The sequence below is a fragment of the Rhynchophorus ferrugineus genome, unplaced genomic scaffold, assembly GCF_030347505.1.
Source record: "Rhynchophorus ferrugineus isolate W39M unplaced genomic scaffold, kcgeb_rfMv2 rfM3, whole genome shotgun sequence".
Classification (NCBI taxonomy): domain Eukaryota; kingdom Metazoa; phylum Arthropoda; class Insecta; order Coleoptera; family Curculionidae; genus Rhynchophorus; species Rhynchophorus ferrugineus.
The window spans coordinates 67,068,289-67,087,693 of NW_027472582.1; the positions used below are offsets into that span (position 1 = coordinate 67,068,289).

At 31.6% G+C, this 19,405-nt stretch overlaps 1 protein-coding gene across 2 annotated transcripts in view; it reads left to right on the plus strand.

The window, feature by feature from the left end:
• The window catches only part of LOC143192737 (uncharacterized), a 103,224-nt gene that overhangs the window by 74,269 nt on the left and 9,550 nt on the right, over positions 1 to 19,405 (plus strand). Inside the window, exons 1-2 of one of the 2 annotated variants that reach the window (XR_013004871.1) lie at positions 9,291 to 9,428; positions 10,954 to 11,089. Coding sequence is in view for 1 of the 2 variants with exons in the window: in XM_076398263.1 (XP_076254378.1) it covers positions 10,954 to 11,236 (283 nt within the window). In the remaining variant the exon portion in view is untranslated. Of the gene's footprint in view, positions 1 to 9,290; positions 9,429 to 10,953; positions 11,237 to 19,405 lie in introns of those variants that run through there. The other variant, XM_076398263.1, reaches the window with a different exon arrangement.

A 19,405-nucleotide genomic window follows, 5' to 3' on the forward strand; every position in this document is an offset into this window, starting at 1 on the left:
TATATTTAGAGCTCGAATTAGGTGCTTTTTTCAGGTTTTGGATTGTTTTTATATTTTTATCAATTATATGAGAGTCGTTCGATCAGTGCCTAGTCTTAGGCTAAGATTGTATTCTTCATAAAGACAGGGCGTAATTTTGAAATTAGACTATTACATTTTTTTGTTGATAGATATGTTTAAACACAAAAAACGAATAAATGGAGTATATTATAGACCCATGCTATAGAATGTTGAAATCTTAACAGACTTATTCCAACTGGGCTTGTAGTTGATTAGAGTGATGGATCTTCTCTTGCTCAATCTATGTTTTTACAAAATCATATTCGTATTTTGAATGCTGAAGCAGTTTTCAACTTCAAGGCTGACACAACTACTGTTCAAAGTATCAGCCCATCATATGTTCAATTTCTTCTATTGTTAATATACGAATTCGTCAATTTTTAAACTATAACTTGTGAACAAAGAATGAGTTGAAGAAGTGTTAAAGTGATGCCCACTTTGTTGTTCTTCATTGAGGAAAAAATGGTACTTCGTAAACCTATTGCTTAGCTCGTTGATGTGCTGCGAAAATAGAAAATTGAAAAGCCGGCTGCTATAGTTATTGTATAAATTTGTTCTGCTAAAGTTTGAGGATAAAGTAATTTCTTTTTTCTTACTAACAGACTAACTACTTAGCTAAAATTAAAAGGAAGACGTCTTGAGAGATACTCTATAAGTAAGACAACACGTGTCTGATTCGTTTCAATTTTCTGATATCCTGCATATTGTCTAGAAGCTGTTGATTGGTTCCACGTCGCTGTGATTTAGTAGATTCATTTAAATCATCGTGCAGTTCTTCGTTGATTATGTAGCGATAAGCATTGGAGAACTTGATTTTTGGTAGCGTTGTATTACTGTTTTTTGTTGCACTGTAACCCTTAATTCGAAATAGGCAGTAGTGTCACTCTTTAACTCAGCCAGAAGTTAGTGTGTTTTGAAAATGCGGGAAGTGTACAATTATTTTTATGTGAGTATTATCAGCGGTCCGGAGGACATCCTGACGATAATTTTCAGAAAACAGATAATGAATACAGAAAAGTGCCTTTACAATTTAACGGTTAATAAATTCTCAGAGGTGTAAGACAGAAAATATTAACCAAAACCGAAGAAAATACTTACCAAAGTCAAAAATGTTTAGCGTGAATAGAGTTGGCTAATTCACGAACACATCAAAGTGTGAAAATGTTCAATTTGACTGGTAGTTACTCTTGGTACCAGCAAGCATCAGAAACACGTTATTTTAGTTAAAATATGCTTTTTTGACTTCAAAAATTGCAAACATGCAGCGGATACTCGTCCATAAATTGTGTTTGTGTGTGAATTAATAAGTTTCCTATGAAAAACATGAAAAAATCAATATTTACCTTTTCCTGATATTTCATCAACCTAAAATTTTAAGTAAAGCAAAAATTGTTTCAATAGCATTGTAGTAGATCAATGTTTTAACAGTTCAAGGGTTTTCGATCATATTATACAATATAACAGTATAGAAAAAGAATAAATGTAAATTTAAGGCTTATCGCCAGCGGGACAATTTTGAAAAAAGGTAGAATTTCATTTTATGGTAGTGATTCATATAATCAAATGTTGATTCTCAATTTCCTCACCTGTTTAGTAGTTACAATATAGATTTTTTTTTAATTCCTGTTACTAGGCGTTCTCCAAATCTAAGAAAAATATTTTCAAAGTCAAAGGTGTTTATGGTGAGTGGTGGTGGATGATTTATGATACAACAGGCCAAAATGGGCAATGGTAGTTAGTCTTGGAGTACTCATTGTCAAAAGTTTGGTGTCAGCAATCATCAGAAAAAAGTATATTTTCATTAAAATTAGTTTCTTTACTGTCGAGAGTGTGAATGCATACATTTACTAAGAAAAACATGACAAAAAGCGAAATTTACTGTTTACTAATATTGATCAACCTCATATTTTAAACAAAACAAAAATTGTTCTGATAGCATTATCAGAAGGCAACAGTAACAACTGTATAAAATGTTAACATTTTAAGTTAAAAAATGCATTTCAACTCGCAAATTTAAACGGTTCCATCTCACACCGATTCGCGCTTTCAATAAAAATTTCGTAAATCATACCATTTCATTAGTTAATCCCGATAAGTAGGGTTGCAAATCTAAAGAATGAAAAGTGTTATAAATTACGTCGAGCCGTTCTTCCGTCTACTCCACGCCGTGAAGATGATACCGAAAAACAGAACCCAAGGAGAATTTTAATCAATTTACTGGAAAGAGAGAGAGAGAGAGGCCCCGTATTTAATTAAAATTTTGTTAATTAAATATAGAAACCGTCGGAAGTTAAAATAGGTTTTGAAATTTTCTTCTTCTTGGGGGGAAAGATTAAAATTATTATGATTAGAATTGCTGGATTTAAACCGAACAAAGAGTCATAGAGAGCGGAAACTCGTTATTTGGCTAACTTCACGGCGTATAAATTTATTTGTGATGAGAAATTTTCGGCAATTTCTATTATTTCGATCCACCTGAATTCGTATAATGTATATGGGAATTTATTAGGACGCTATTATTTGGTATTATTAAAATATGAGCTAAGCACCACAAGTATTTATTATTGTATTATAAAGGCTCTTCGAAGATTGATACATGTAAAGTTATATGGAGAACACTTTAAAGCTATTCTAAGAAGAGGGTTGCTATTTACATTTCTGGCTTTAGCAGCACTAAGTTATGGTAGACAGCATCTAATGTTTTCACTGGAAAGCTGGCCTTCTAAAACATAACCTTCTTTGGAACATTCTTTAATTTGGATGCGAGCAAATTTTTGTCATTTTTCATATGAATTTTCAACAAGAGTGTATTTATGAACTGAATTCCCTACATAATGATAAAAAGTCATTCATCAGTCATCAGCATTGTTTAAAATGCCATCACAACACTCGCATACTTGAATATACATAAGCCTCTATGTCTAGACATGGCACTTATCAAATCTTTTAATTTAACATAAATATACTGTCTTGTTCCTCCGAACGACCAGACTGTATCAGACGCGCGATATAACACACGCACACACACATTGGCACTAAGTACTTGTACATACCACCTGATAATTTCATTGGACATTTGGCATTCTGAAACATAACAAAGCTTCTGCGGAACATTCTGTACTTTGATCGTGTGTAAAATTTGTGTTGTTTATAGTAACTTGAAATATTCATCTTTGGCAAAATTTTGATGTAATTAGTTATCATAACTTTTGACGTAGAACTTACAAAAGTGAGAGTGTTGATAAATGTATCAACTATTAATATTTATTGGCTAGATACTTTTAATCTGTTGAGTAAATCAACTTTTGTGTTTATTAAGCAGTAGTTTAAGAGGAAGTGTAGTAGTGAAGGATGGAATCAATAAAATTGGGTAAAATTAGACAAATGTCTAAAATATGTGAAAAGATGGTCAGCCAGCAATAAACTGGTAACTGAACATTGATTGATGTGTTTGTCTAACGAAAAAATTTGTTGTGTTTCTTCGTTGAAAATCGAGCTTATTCATCTGAAGCTAGAGCCGATACTATGCATTATATTTAATAGAACATTATTTTAACAATATGTCATAAAAATAATATTTATTACTTTATACAAACTTTTAAAATCACACTTAATTTTAATTAATTATTATGTTGTTAAACTTTTTGAAATCTGTATTCATCTAGCAAATAAGCAAAGCTGACTGGACCTTTTGTCCATATCTCACCTATTGTAGTTATTTTATACATGTTCTTTATTATCGTTCCAGTCATTCAAACACTTACATCCTGTGTAGTCTTATTACGCTTTTAGATGTAGGTTTACGGAACGTCTGATATGTCTTCGTGTGTAGTTTGAAGGTAATTTTGGCCTTCACATTTATTGGCACTATACTAATATGGTCTGTTATTCTTCATAGATACAGGAGCATTGATGTTGCAACTTTTTCAATGTTATATTTTTCTGTTTAGCTTTTGCAATCTTTATTGAATTTTTTCACTGAGCATTCATGATATTTGCAATTGCAAATTTACATATTGCAAAAACCTTGGAAATCTACTTTTATGAGGTTATAGCTTAACTAATAGCGATCGAATAATTTTTATCCATTGATAAAATATAATAAAATGCCTGGTAGAGTTACCTCAGAAAGATTTAAAGCAATGTATGTCTTCTTATTTCCGATGATCGGTGAATAAAAAGCCCTGGAAATCATCCCATCTCACATATCTCGTGTTACTATATCTTCGCCCATAATATTTTGATTTGAACCAAATGAAAATACTATTATCTCAATATATATATATATATATATATATATATATATATATATATATATTTATATATATATATATATATATACATACTATGTTACTAAAAATAATTGAAAAAACTCATCTCACTCGCCGAAACCATCACCAAGTGCTTCTTTAACATATCAACAATTTTCTGAATAATATGGAAAATCCATGTAATCTCAAATATCCTTAATTTATATGCCGTTTTTGCGAGATCTATAATTCTTTTAAAGTTATTAGGTTACTAATGGAGTTTTATTAAATTTTGCAATTAAAAAAACAATAATTCAAGCTTCTAATAGTTTAAATCGTATTGCAAAAATATTAAAAAGTAATAAATATAAATTTAAATCATTTCGAGAGCTGAACAATTACAGTAAAAGTAAAATGGGTTTAAATAATTGGCGTTTCATTTTATCGTAGTGATTCATTCATCAAACGTTGCCAATCAATCACTTTCAAGAATGCTGCGATATAATACTTGATTTAATCACCTCTTTTATAGTTTTCAGAAGTACTTATTCAAAGCTGCAAATATTCTTTGATCTTTATGGTTTATAAATAAATAAAAGTTTAATGTAAGTCTCCTTTTACCAACTAGCGGTTTATCTGGACTGGACCTACAGTTTAACGTAGGCTTCGAACCACGGTCCTCGGCATTAAACCTACCGACTGGCCAGTGACCAACTTTAGAAATCAACCTAGAAAACATCCGGTCTTATCCAGCCTGGTTACTGGCATTACTGGCATTCTTTTCCTTGTCGAATTTTACACTCTTGCCTAGAACAATCACAAGCATACATTTAGGACCACATCCCAGCAGGATTCGAATCCGTGGCTATCGTAACAGTAGGAAGACCTGCCGCGTTTACCACTGCGCCACCAAGCCGGCTCGCTATTTTCTTTTGAATTCATTCAATTAATGGGTATCACATTAATTATTAGGAAAAGAAGACAGGTTGAAATTGGATTGGTAATCGCTCTGCGGTTACAAGTGTAGTTAAGTGGTGTTCGGCCAAAAGAATCGCAGCTGTAGCTGTAAGGTTACAATATGTGGATTGAAGGTGCCCAAAGACCCATAGCCATAAACTACTCTAATTAAAAAACATTACAACATTGTGTTTTGTTTTTTTGATATTTATTTTTCAGTTTAAAATTATATTAAGAAATCAAAAACCCAGTGTTTTTATCTTTTAAACAAAATACTGTGCACTAACTAGATTTTGTCGAAAAAACTTTTATAAACAGTCGATTCATCGGATTAACGATCTAAACACTGCAGTTCCAATAATCCGACAGTGATCAAAAGGGTAAAGTTACACGAACCACTAACCACTGAACGTACGCGTGTTTGGATGACCCTCCCGCAGAGGGCCGGAATGTTTTGAATTTAAAGAGCCAAAATAAATGGTTTTGTTTGGTTGTAGGCTCGCTCTAAACAACTCTACCATAATTCGACATGATCATTGTGTTTTAGGCCGGTAAATATCGACAGTTCGACAAAAAATTAATCAGTTCGGATAGTGCATACCGTCAGTAAGTAAATATGTCGATATTTTGGATACCGCTGATTTGAGTCAAGGTTTGAAACGCATGAACTTGATCTGATTTTTTTTGCGCGTTGTAATAAAAACACATTCTATTAATATCGCTTTGTACTCGAATAAAACATTTTAGAAAAAAACTCGAAATATTATTTCATATGGAAAATATTGTTTAAAAAAACATGATTACAATAATGTTGTTTATACTATTTGTTTTCTAGAATAAACAATACTTTGACAATTCTTTATACTATTATCAATAATTTTTTGTTTTCCATCTGGTTCTCCCTGGAACCTTTTTAAATCCTGAATTACTACTGAAATATACAACGTCTTTTGCTCTGTTATTAATTATTGATTATTTACAGCTTACAAGATTTGATTATGATATGTGTTAGTGGTTGTCCTACTTTTTATAGGTAATATATGTTTCCACGATCAAAAACTTCACTGCTTTAGATCTTAGGAAGATTTTAAAAAATCTACAACATTCTTCTGTCTAAAATGTATTTTACTCAGTTCATATATTTTTGCTAACTTTTCTAACCAAACCAAAAGCTGTTTATAGGGCAAATTAGGGGATGAATATAAATCAGCAGTCCGTTTTTTTCATTAAATTGGTCTAGGTTTCAAAATATACCACTATTTTACTGTTTTTGACTATTTATGGCCATTATTGGATTAAAATGTTTAAGTCAGAAATGAGCAGAGGTTTGAATTGAGCTTTTCTATACTGCTTGGGATCTTTTTCACGCATTAAAGCCTAACAGTAATAGCTCATAATGCCTTCGTACCAATATCGTTAATGTAACATTTTAATTTTCGCTATATCTTGGTATAGCCGCTCTGCTTGCTCGTCACTCATGTCGTCCAAGTTTTGTGGGAAAAATCAGGATGAGAATGCAGAAAATATATTTTGAGATACAATCTAGCGTCAATCTTGTGGTAATTTTGTAACAAATTGTCGATTACGTGCTTGTAATCGTGTGATTTGTGGTGAATGACAGAAAGCTGTGAATAATTTTTGAAACGATGCCCTTGATGCGGCTTCATGCCTGAACCAATGAACCTAATATTTAACGGATAATTATAATTATAATTATTTCACATGTAATCAGCAATTAAAATCTTCTGAAAATGTTTATGGCATCAATTATATCCCTGAGCATTAATCTTACTGACGAACTCTCAGGCGATTTAAAAAACACCTAGTCTTATTCGGATTGGTTGTTGTCGTAAGTTGGATAGTTGTACGTAGGACAGTTAGGATAGGACAGTAGGATTTTATTCTATTTCCTATCGTAATCATAATAAGCCGCCACTTTTGAGTAATAGGGCAAGGAGTTTTTTTGAAGTTTTAATATTTTTTAGACTGAGAAAAGAAAGAGAAGAGAAAAAGTTCAACCATAAGTTGATACAATTGGTATTTTTGTTTTCTATTTTCATGACACTCAACGTAGGTAATGCCTAGCACATAATTTTATTGCTGTTTTTCATAGGAACTGGATTGTTTGTATTTGTTCTTTGTTTAGGTGTGGTTTCTGCTATATTTTGGTATCCATAACTATTTACCATTTTGTCTATTTGATTTGATTGATATCAACAAACGTGTTTGAATTATTAACTGTGAACCGTTATCTTAAGGATAAGTTTTTCACATGTAATCAGCTATTAAAATCTTCTGAAATGTTTATGGCGTCAGAAATTGTATGATTGTGTGTTTTTTGATTACTTATTACTATAGTACAATAGTTTATAACGTGACAAATTCAGTTGGGAGATAGGATGCGCCTTCATTAATTTTTTTGTATTTTTTTTGTATGATTCTAATGTTTTGAGTTCTCCAGATAAACTTTTCTGCTTTCTCTTCATTTATTACTTTGGAAAACTGATGTATTTGCTGTATTTTATTGCTAATGTACTGATTCAGGTACAACAAAATAGTAGTAATAAATTAATTTGTAACTTAAGATTTTATTAAGCATATCTATTATAAAATGTAATTAATTAAAAAAACGTATATATATATATATATATATATATATATATATATATATATATATATATAACCTATAACTTGACTGATCACTGAGGCAGCACTGTCGTGAAACAATGTATTTATGAAAACAAAAATCATATTTAAAAAGTTAGTGGTGCTACTCTTGTCCCAGTGTGGTATCTGTAATACACCACTAACACGCGTAGCTAAAAATGATTGATAATGTAAAAAATAACCGAAATTAATTTAAAAATTGGTGACTATTATCCATTAGTAATAGCCAAAATGTAGAAGTTATAACATTCTAGTCCGAAACTGTAGTCTGATTTTTTTTGGACACAAAAAAAACTAGCTTGACACGGCAATTTTATTCCAGCTTTTATTTATCCTAAAAGGGACCTACGGGAGGCAATCAGCTTAATCAATTCTGCTTTTATTTATCGGCTGCCAGCGGGATGGCGCAATTATTGCAAATTGTTGTGTAAATAACGTCGGGCAGCGTGTCATTTTTTACCTTTTTCCCTTTTTTACTCGTGGTTTCATTGAAACGGATAGTAGTTTTTGTTCTTCAAATAAAATATAATTAATTTCAATTATTTCAAATAGTTTTGATATGTCATAAGGTTGGGGAAAAAGAAATTTCGTTTTTTTTCTGGTAGATAGCTGAAAAATATATCTTAGTGTTTTTATATTATAGTAATTAATTATTCTGAATACTTGCATTGATTTGGAATATAAGTTAAGTAAAATTGATAAAACAAACTCTTATTAGATGTTTGAAAATATCTTACAGTTTGTAAATTGAAATTTTGATTTTTTTACGTACTTAATCATCAGTACTAAATGTGGCGTGACTGATTATATTTGATTTAAATCACGTTCAGTGATTAAAACCATTTAACCAGTTGTTCAAATTACCTGAGACTGAAAATGTGTCTCATTTGGCTGAAGAATAAGTGTCATTGGAAAAATGCCACTCAGTTGTAAATAAAAAAAAAACCGATCGTAATTGTTTTGGCTCGGGCGTTTGAGCATCGTATAATTTGAACCATCGGTAAATGTCCGGAAAGAGAGATTTTCGACGTTAAATTACACCGATCACTTTAAATTTGTATGTTCGAAATGCGTGTATGTCGCTATTGAAGATATACTCACAGCTGGTACGTTCGTTGCTAGTAATAAATGAGGTCTATAAATAATGATTAAAATTTATTGGCTAGAACAATATTTGGTTTGGTGTAAACACAATTTGTCTTTATGGTAACTTAAATCTAGGTATATAACTAGGAGGACCCATCGGCCCTATCTCAGTCTCTGGTGAAATAATGTTTATACATGCCACCGCTGTATTTTTTATTATATGCACCTGACTACACAACAGTACACAAGATCAGATGGTTTGATTCTTTTGAGTCTGTGTCCTGTTCTGATGGTATCCAAAAGCTGCAATATTTCAATATTCTCATGAGAATGGAGTCTTTCTTCAGGCCCCCTTGCAGTTATCTTGATTTCTTGACTGACTGTGGGTATCTGAAGGTATCGATGTAGGTAATAAGTCATATAGTATTTGGGCGCGCCTACAATACCTCTCAGGACTTTGTTCTGAAAAATTTGTATTTTATTTATGTTACTCTTTGCAGAACATCCCCATAATTGGACTCCGTATGTCCTTATAGGTTTCAGTATTAGCTTATATAGTAGCAATTTATTATGTACTGATAATTGCGATTTTCTTCCAATTAGCCAGTACATTTTCCTATATTTCAATTCCATTTTTTTTATTTTCTTCTTTATATGTTCCTTCCAGCGAAGTTTTGCATCTAGATTATTTCCGAGATATTTAGCGTTGTTGCTTCATGGAATGATAGTATTATTTAATGTTATTGGTGTTCGTGCGGTCTGTTTATAATCGAACTGCACATGTGCAGATTTACTTTCATTAATTCTTATTTTACAAGCTTGTGTCCAATTATTTATATTGTCACTTGCCTGTTGTAATTTTCGTGAGGCTTTTTCACTATTGTCTCCGACAGCTATAATCGCAGTATCATTAGTAAATGTAGCCATCGTAATATTCTCCGTTTGTGGTATATCACAAGTGTAGAGTAGATAAAGCATTGGTTCCAGTACATTAGGAGTTATATCATTTTCTAATGACTCATAAAGGAATTATCATTTTTCTCATCTGTTGAAACTTCTAAACCACTTTGATACCTATATTGTAGGGTGTTCCTCAAACTTCCCAATTTTTTAAATAATTTTGCTCGAATAAATTGCTTTATCACGCTTGTTAAGCAGAACTTGCTGATGATAACATATTATGTCATAAAAAACTAACTAACATAGAAAGTGCTTGAATAAAATTAATCCATAATACTCATTAATAGAGTATAATATTTCTACATTTGTCTATTGTGAGAACATGTTAATCGAAGGCTAAATAATAATTGCACACGCTGTTCAATTGCATAATATATTTTAGAGTTCAACAGATTAACAATAGCTATGGTACCTATAAGTAAATAAAAATATGGTCTATTAAATCAATACTGTCGTTTATAGAGAGGAACATACGTAAAGCAAGGGAAAACACAATGAATAATAGGAGTTAAACAGATATGGAAAAAATTAACAAAACAGTTTTAGTTCAAATGGTCGGAATGTAGTCGGAATTTAAGAGAAACCTTAAGGCTAACACTTAAGGCACTTTATATCAGCCATAATTATGTGCCGATTTGACATTAGGCCTTGGGTTATCACTCATCATATGTAACTGCTTTTTGCACCGACAGAAAGTTTGAAAGTCATATGCCACTCGGTATGCTTACAGTTTTTCACATTGTCAGTTCAGTTCAAGTTTCTTTCAGTTTCTTTCAAGAAGCTAGAACTACAATTTTCAGTTTTTTTTACAGATTTTATGTGACAAAGAACGAACAAATAAACTCAAATCTATTTTATTGTTTATTTATTATAAAACTATTAAATTTCTCTACGTGACACCAAATATTACATCAGTACAGTTTACACATAACTAATTAAAGCATATTCAATAATCAGTCTTATAATATTTTAGGTTTGGTTCCAAAACAGACGGGCAAAGTTCCGGAAACAAGAACGTCTCGCCCAACAGAAGGCCTCCAATCAAAACCAGACGGGCAGCAGCGCCGAGAGTCCGAATCCGCCATCGATCAAAGCGGAAAGCGCTGGTACGACGGCGAAGAGTGGACAGGTGATGCAAAAGGACGTGAAGCCTGGATCTCCCCATTCCAGCGTGAGCACAACACCAAACTCCAATACCAGTAGTCTCTCCAGCCATCATTCGTCAAATGGGGTCGATATCAAACCTGTTAATAACGGTGAGTGAGATCAAAATATTTATTGCATAAAATTTAACAGGTCAATTAAAAAGTCCCCGGTCTACCATGGTAAAACACATTTTTTTGGCAAAATTAGTTTCTTTTATTCAACATAATTCCCTTGAAGGGTGATACAGTGATTATAGCGACCTCCCAAATTTTTCGATACCATTTTTGTAGTACGATTTGTCCTTTGCTTCAAAATAGGCCTCAGTTTCGGCGATCGCCTCTTCATTCGACGAACATTTCTTCCCAGCGAGCATTCTTTTGAGATCTGAGAACAGGAAATAGTCGCTGGGGGCCAGGTCTGGAGAATGTGGTGGATGAGGGAGCAATTCGAAGTCCAATCCATAGATTTTTGACACGGTGCATTGTTTTGGTGAAGCAGCACTTCCTTTTTCTTCAAATGCGGCTGTTTTCCAACGATTTCGTCTTTCAAACGGTCCAATAACGCTATGTTGCTGTTTATGGTCCTTCCTTTCAAAATACAGATGCCATAACCTTGCCAGCTGACTTTTGCGTTTTCCCATGCTTTGGAGCAGGTTCATCGTGTACAGCCCACTCGGATGACTGTCGTCGATTGGACTTCGGAGTGAAACGATGGAGCCATGTTTCATTCATTGTCACACATCGACGCAAAAGCTTGGGTTTATTACGCTTGATCATCTTCAAAGACTGCTGTGAATGATCAACTCGTCTTTTGGTCAAAAGTGAGCTCGCGCGGCACGCACTTTGCACAGAGCTTTCTCATACCCAAATGTTCGTAAATAATATGATGTACACGTTCAGTTAATATCTTTAGAGTGTTTGCTATTTCATTCAGTTTCAATTTATGGTCATTCAAAATCATTTTTAAATGTTTTCGTCGATAACAACCTCTTTTGGGCGTCCACTGCGTTCATCGTCTTCGGTGCTCATTTCACCTTGTCTAAACTTAGCATACCAATCCTTGATGGTTGATTTTCCTGGGGCAGTGTCCGGAAACTCGGTATCAAACCAAGTTTATGCTTCAACTGTATTTTTTCCTTTCAAAAAGAAATATTTTATCAACATGCGAAATTCCCCTTTATCCATTTTTTTCAGAATAACAAAAGTTGTTTCACTCAAAATGATATAATTCACAAACTAATGATCCGATAGTTGCCAAATTTATAAACGCATCTTTTGACGGTTAGGGCTAACTAAAATACATATGGATTTAATTTTAGTAAAGTAGTGTCAGGCCGGAGACTTTTCAATTGGCCTGTTAATTCTGTAAAATTATATTCCATATTTAAACACTAGATTGATTTGATTCAGTTTTTTTATAGTGAATCATTTATATAATTATCATCATTCATAACATATACAATTCAAGGCAAGTTAGTGTTAACATGAAGAGACTTGGAAATGTTTAATAATGTGTCCGTTAATAGTTTTTACATTTTCACGAATAGAGTATGCAAGCACCATGTTGAGATATAGGAGAGGATACACATTGAATTAAAAGATGCAAGTCTATCTTCTCTCTTCTTTACGTAAATAAATGCGCAAAGACGTAATTTGTTTATGAGAAACTTATTATTACAAATAATTAAGTTACAAAATAAGATATGTAAGATTAAAATGATATAAATAAATGATACAAAGTGGTACCAACTGATGAAGGTTTGTGGAAGATAGATAACTGTTAAAAGGTTCGAATAATTCTTATTGGAATGTGACTGTATACAAAATGATGATTCGGTTTGTGAATAATTTACGATGGGATTTCTATGTAATGTCAGGTGAGAATCAACCTCTCTAAACTGATGAGAATATACCTCTACGATTTGATCGATATTCTCTTTTGTTATAAGTGGCGTTGCTAGTTATTTGTTCTCTGTCGACCATTATATTCCTGATACTCGTCCCTCGGGTTTCTCAATGTTGGCACGGCAGGTGAGATGATACACAACTTTCTGTACCTCGATTTCTTAATTTTTGTAGAGAGAGGAAAACTAATATAAAAATAAATTCTCAGAGATTGATGTTGAAATATCGATGTATTTTGTTCAATTCTATGCATCCTCGGTACTCCTCTTATGTCAACTACTTTTTACTAGTATTTCGTACTCGATTTAATGAGAGCCAGAGTATGCATGTTCTCTTCGTAGTACATTTATTTTATCTTGTGCAATATTTGTTCAAGTTTTCGTTTCACACATTTGTTTATTTATTTTTTTATGATTTAGTTATTACGTTGTTACTAGTCGTTAACAACTAACCTAGAATTTAACTTTATGCGCTAACACCGCTGTTTTTTTATTAAATTCACCTCACTACAATACACAAGATCAAACGTTTTGATTCTTTTGTTTTAGTGTCCTGTTATCCAAGATTTGTAATACTTTGATATTGACATTTTTATTGGCTTTTTTTTAATACTATTTGTAACACTTGGTTATATAAGAATAAAGTCAGGTATCCTTGTTATTTTCTTGATTTCCTGAATGGCAGTCGGTATCTGGTAAGGTCTATGTAGAAGTAATCAATCAGGTTTTGTTGTATGTCCATATAGGTTTTTATAGTAGCTTGTTTAATAGCCATTTATTATGTACTGATTATTGTGATACTATTGCTAAGATTCAACTCGAGATACTTTTGGGGCATGATAGTAATAGTTGTTGTTATTGGTGCTTGTGAGATCTAATTATAAGTGGACTGTAGGTTTGGGTCCCATTATTTGTATTATCACTTATTGTAATTTTTCATGTGATTTTTTCGCTATTATCTCCAATCGCAAGAATCGCGGTATTATCAACAAATGGAGTCAGCAAATATAGAAATTTTCCACTTCGGGTATTTTACATGTGTAGAGTAGGTAGAGAACTGGCCCCGATACACTTTCTGGTTGTACATCTACTTTAACTTCTTTTATTGTAGAATAGGCTTCCTCTTCTTTGACCCTAAAAATTCTGGCAGTAGTGTAATATTTTAATATTTCAATGTGTTGTTTCAGTAATATTTTCTGTAGCTTTCACACATAATATTTTGTATTAAAGCTTATCTAAATGTGTCTATTTGTAGATTATTTGCATACGCAAAAGAAAATACATTTTCAGACACATAAATAAACATATTAAACAATAAAAAATGCATTGATATTTGACAAACAATAAATACACTTTGTTTACATAACTCTTATTCTCATAATAAATATTCGCATCTTAAAACTTTGTCGGTCTACCAGAGCCACTTCAAATTGTCACTTTTACATTTTCGAAACCAAAACTTTTCTTTTTTTTTGTTAATGATTTTTATTTTGATTGAATAAAAAAAATGTACTTTTTTAGGCGTGAAGTTTGACATTTTAAAAGATGTATAAATCTAGGACGACTAGGACGTGTCATTTTCGCAAAATATAACATGTGTAGCTTTGAAGCTTGATACCAATATTGAATAAAATGTATGTGCCAAATTATAAGATTGCTTATTTAAACCTAGCGACATCTGTTAGAAAAAACAGTACAGTCTCTCCGATATGGCTGGTACATCTGTAGAGTTGTTCATTTATTTTGTTGTGTACGAATAGTAAAAACGAAATTAACAATATCGCAAGATTGAAAGCCTGTTGAACAACAGACAGGAAGAGAATTAAAAAGTACTCCGTCGTTGTTTGTCTCGCTTTTTAGGGCGATACCTTTTCGCAATTCCGATAATTACCGGAGCGGTAATTGAAAAAATGTCTCTGGAGATGAAAATTTAACAAGTCATGCCCCGGTCCGCCGTGCCGGCCGGACTGACACACGCGCCCTGCAGCCGCCCGCGTCCTGCCGGAATCGGCTCGGCCTGGCTCTTGGACGGCAGGAGATCGGCATCAGCAGGAGCACAGCCGCCTCTCCCTGACGTTTAATCTAGAAAATTGCCCGCCGCCTCTCGTTTATTTCCATTACTGTCAACTCTTCGGCTGCCGCCACCGGGAGACCGGGCCTGCATGGCATGTTGTCATGGAAAAAGGATGTTCGCTTTATTTGAATATACTAACTACTATTACTTTATTATTTAACGGTGGGCGGGCGCGGTGAATCTCTATCTCGAGATTAATACTCCCGCAATACGATACGTCTTTCAATTAGGGAGAACTCGCGACGTGACAAAAACCCATACGCAAAAAAATTCGAACGTTTTGGAAACGTATGAAAATTTGGTTATATCAATACGGTGATCGCCCTGTTGCCGAAATTCTCCACAAAGTATTAAATTAAATGAATCATGTTTCTCGTGTAATAGGACCAATTTAAAAGTAATATATTTCAAAAACTTGTCACAGTATTTTTAATATAAGATCAGAATTGGATTTGATACATAACATTAATCAGAATAGTATTAAAATATTTGTAAACTATCTCAAGAACTAACATTCACTAACATTTTTTAAAAAATTGTATTTAATTAAATCTAACTTCCCTTAACTTTCAATAATCAATAAAATATTAATAAGTTTAAATTACTACGCCACTGGACATTACAACAATGTAACAGTAAGATTATTGTCGGAACTGTAACAACTTCAGAGTATTAAATATAAGTATACATCATCTTTCTTTACATTTATGTTATACACATTAGTATGGAATAAGAAATGAAGTATCACATGTGTGTATATTGAAACAGAGAATTTTTACAATTTGGAATCATTAAATTAACTATTGATTTTCTAAAATTTAGGTCTATAAAGTAAATAATCAAAATAATTGATACAAGGTTCAAATAATAAAATGTCATATAGTCACATAACTTATTGCATTAACCATTAAACACCTTAATATTTATCAAAGCTTTAAAATGTTTACGAATGTACTGTTAATAATTCATGACTTCTTCTATTTGTCCTATGTGTTCTATCTATGCAAATTATATAGTTAGGTTCCTTTTAACTCCTGAATATTTTCATTACGTCATTTAAGTATTCATATAGTCCTTATCTTTTATCCATATTTGTCACCTAAATATATATATTACAAAAGCAATAAACATACTAGGCTGATTAAAGAATAATTTCTTTACATAAATCATTAAACTGGTACAATAAGTAATAAACATACATAAATAAACAAAGGACATTGAATTGTTCTTTGCTTATTTATTTCATTCTTCGATCTCGCCCTTGCAGATAGCTATTGCTTTTTACTTTATCTTGTGTCCCACGTGAAATGTTCTGTTATATATTGCAAGAATTATCAAGGACACACTATTGTAGCTCCAATGAAAAATTCTTCCGCATCTGGTCCAGTCGACAAAATAACTGCTTTGTGATTATCTCTACAATTCGTTAGTTTGTTTCTATGTCTATATTTGGAATAATATTTATATTATTAAACAAACTTATATCCGTATATAAGATTTATGAAAATATAATTAATGTTATCGATCAAAAGTTGATATCAGAAAGAACATAACAATATTAAAGCACGAAAAATAAAAAATCAACATTTAAAAATATTTTGAAAAATCTCTAACATGATCTCACAACCTCAGAATGCACTCTCTATTCAATTCTGTTACAATTTTATATATTTTATTAATTATCTTTAAACTAGAATGTTCTACATATCTCTCTTATTGATTGTGATTTAAAATAATTTTTGGAAAAGGGCCATATTTATGATTATAGGTTATAATGCAGTTAAATAAAACAGATGAATGCACATAAGCAAAGGTAATAAAGCTCGCTTCATTACCTATGACTTACATATATTATGTAGATTGCCGTAAATAATATATATTCTAATATATTTGCATAATGACATGATGAATTATGAGCACTTAGTTATTTTTATATTTTTTGGCAGTTTTATCTTTGATACGCAATCAAATTAATCTTACAAGTTTTGAAATATTGTTATCATTATTAATATAATGCATTTTACATAAATACTATATTGATTTAAAATTATAAAAATTAATAAATCTGGTAGCTCTTTAGTGTGTTCGAAGAGCACATGAACCCTTTATTTAACAAACTGCAAAAATGGAAGAGATTCTATGTTCGGCTGTATACATATATATATATATATATATATATATATATTTAATGTATGCTCGCTGATTTCTCCGTCAATTATAGACCGATTTTCAAAATTGTTTATTTATTCGAAAGAATGCACTTCCGAGGTGGTCCCATTGGAACCAAGTTAAGATCACATGAGGGAAGGGGGGAAAAACGAGGGAAACCTCAAATTTTAAAGGCACGTAAAATGTTTTCATATATTTTTTATCTAATATAATGACATATTTGGGTATAATATTATTGCTGAACTAATGTGACGAAAAAGCAGAAGTAGTTCAATGTAAAAGCCATTCAGTTTGTGATATTTAAGCACTAACCATATCGTATGAAAAGTCGTAGAAAGGCTGTTTAAAACTGTTTCTCTGGTGTAATATTTAGAATGTTAAGCTCAAACGCGGAGGTCGCGGGTTCGATTCCCAACAGGGTAGCCGCCTTTTCTTTCTAGTTTGATTGGAACATTTGTCAAATCACCGAGACTAGCTAGCGGTCCCCAGAGCCTGAAATATTCCTTATTTTCAATCATTGTTTCCTAATTCCTATTTTTCCTCATACGAGCTGTAATTTTACTTAGGCTATGTATTCTACTACTTAATAAAGTAACTGCGTAATTTATTAAGTAAATATCTAACGCTAAAAAGTTAAAAATAAAATAATTTTACAATTGAACCGACTTCAAAAAATAAATAAGGAACTCACTAAGTAAAACATAATCAAACTTAGATTTTTAACACAAAAAAAAACGTTTTAAAATTTAAAATATATACTTAATAATCGTTGTACTAACTAAAAAAAATAATTATATAATATTATGTCATAAAAAACAAACCTAATTTAATATAACTGCTTGGGCAAGTGTGATTATTTTTTAATTTTTAGTGAGTTATTTATTTATTTTTTGAAGTCGGTTCAATTTTTTTGTTAAAAATATTTTATTAACATATAATTATTCAAATGATGAAGTTTAAACTATGGGCTACAATTTTATGTATTTCTTCCTGAGGCAAGGAATGTGGTTTTCTATTTTAAAACTAACTCAGGACTTTTTGTTTCTTACTATTTCCTATTTATTATGTTAATTTGCTTGAATAGCTCTAGAATAATTTGTTTTTCGATTAACACTTAATTCTACTTAAGTCATTGTTTTACTGCAAATATTTCGATCTTCATTCAGCAATTTGCTCGCATATAGTTTTTATCGTCTACTTCCACTATTCACTCATACGTATCTTACCGGAAATAATAAATATTTTAATTAATAAAATTTGTTTATTGTAAGTTGTATTTATAGCTTTTCATTATAGCCTAAATTAAATGATTATTGTGATATATTATACTTTATTATTAGTTACTAGTTCGAGACCTAGTATATGACAAATATATTAATAATAGATAAAATATAATAACGCTATATCTAATTTAAAATTTATACGAGACAAAACGAACAAAAAATGTTTAGACAGAGTTATCTAACCCAGAAACTAGACCAATATATTTTTTGAAAACTCTTCAATTTCTGTTCGCCAAAACCTATCTTTCAGCTGCGGTTTTTTTTCAAGGTCAGTTCCAAATTCACGGGCACGCTATTTTTACGAAATGTTATGTAAAGTGTGAAATAAACGGAACGTTTAAAACGCGTTTTTTTTCATATATTACGCCTAAGATCGCTAATTTGAAAAAAGGTGTGTTGTACAAACTGTACCTATTAATGATTGATGACTGCATTTGTACTTTGTTAAATGTTGGCTTACTGAAGCTGTTGTTTTTTTCACTAAAAGGCTTCATTGGTTCTTTAATAGTGTTACAGATAAGATTTGAAAATTACAGTTATTATACTCAGGATTTGCTATATTCAATGGAAATATGGTTGTTACATTTGCAGATACCACTGCAATTCTAGCCATTGGAGATAACAACACTAAATCAACAGAAAAGTTACAAACAGCGTTTGCCGAAATACAATGTTGGACAGGAAAAGGGCATATTATAATAAATCAAAATTAATCAATGGATATTGATTTTACCAACAAAAGAATCAAGTACAAGCCAGTATATATAAATAGTCCCACATGGAACTACAGGCAAATATTTTGGCATGACTCTTAATATTAAATTCTAATGAAGTCACATGTTAAGAAAAA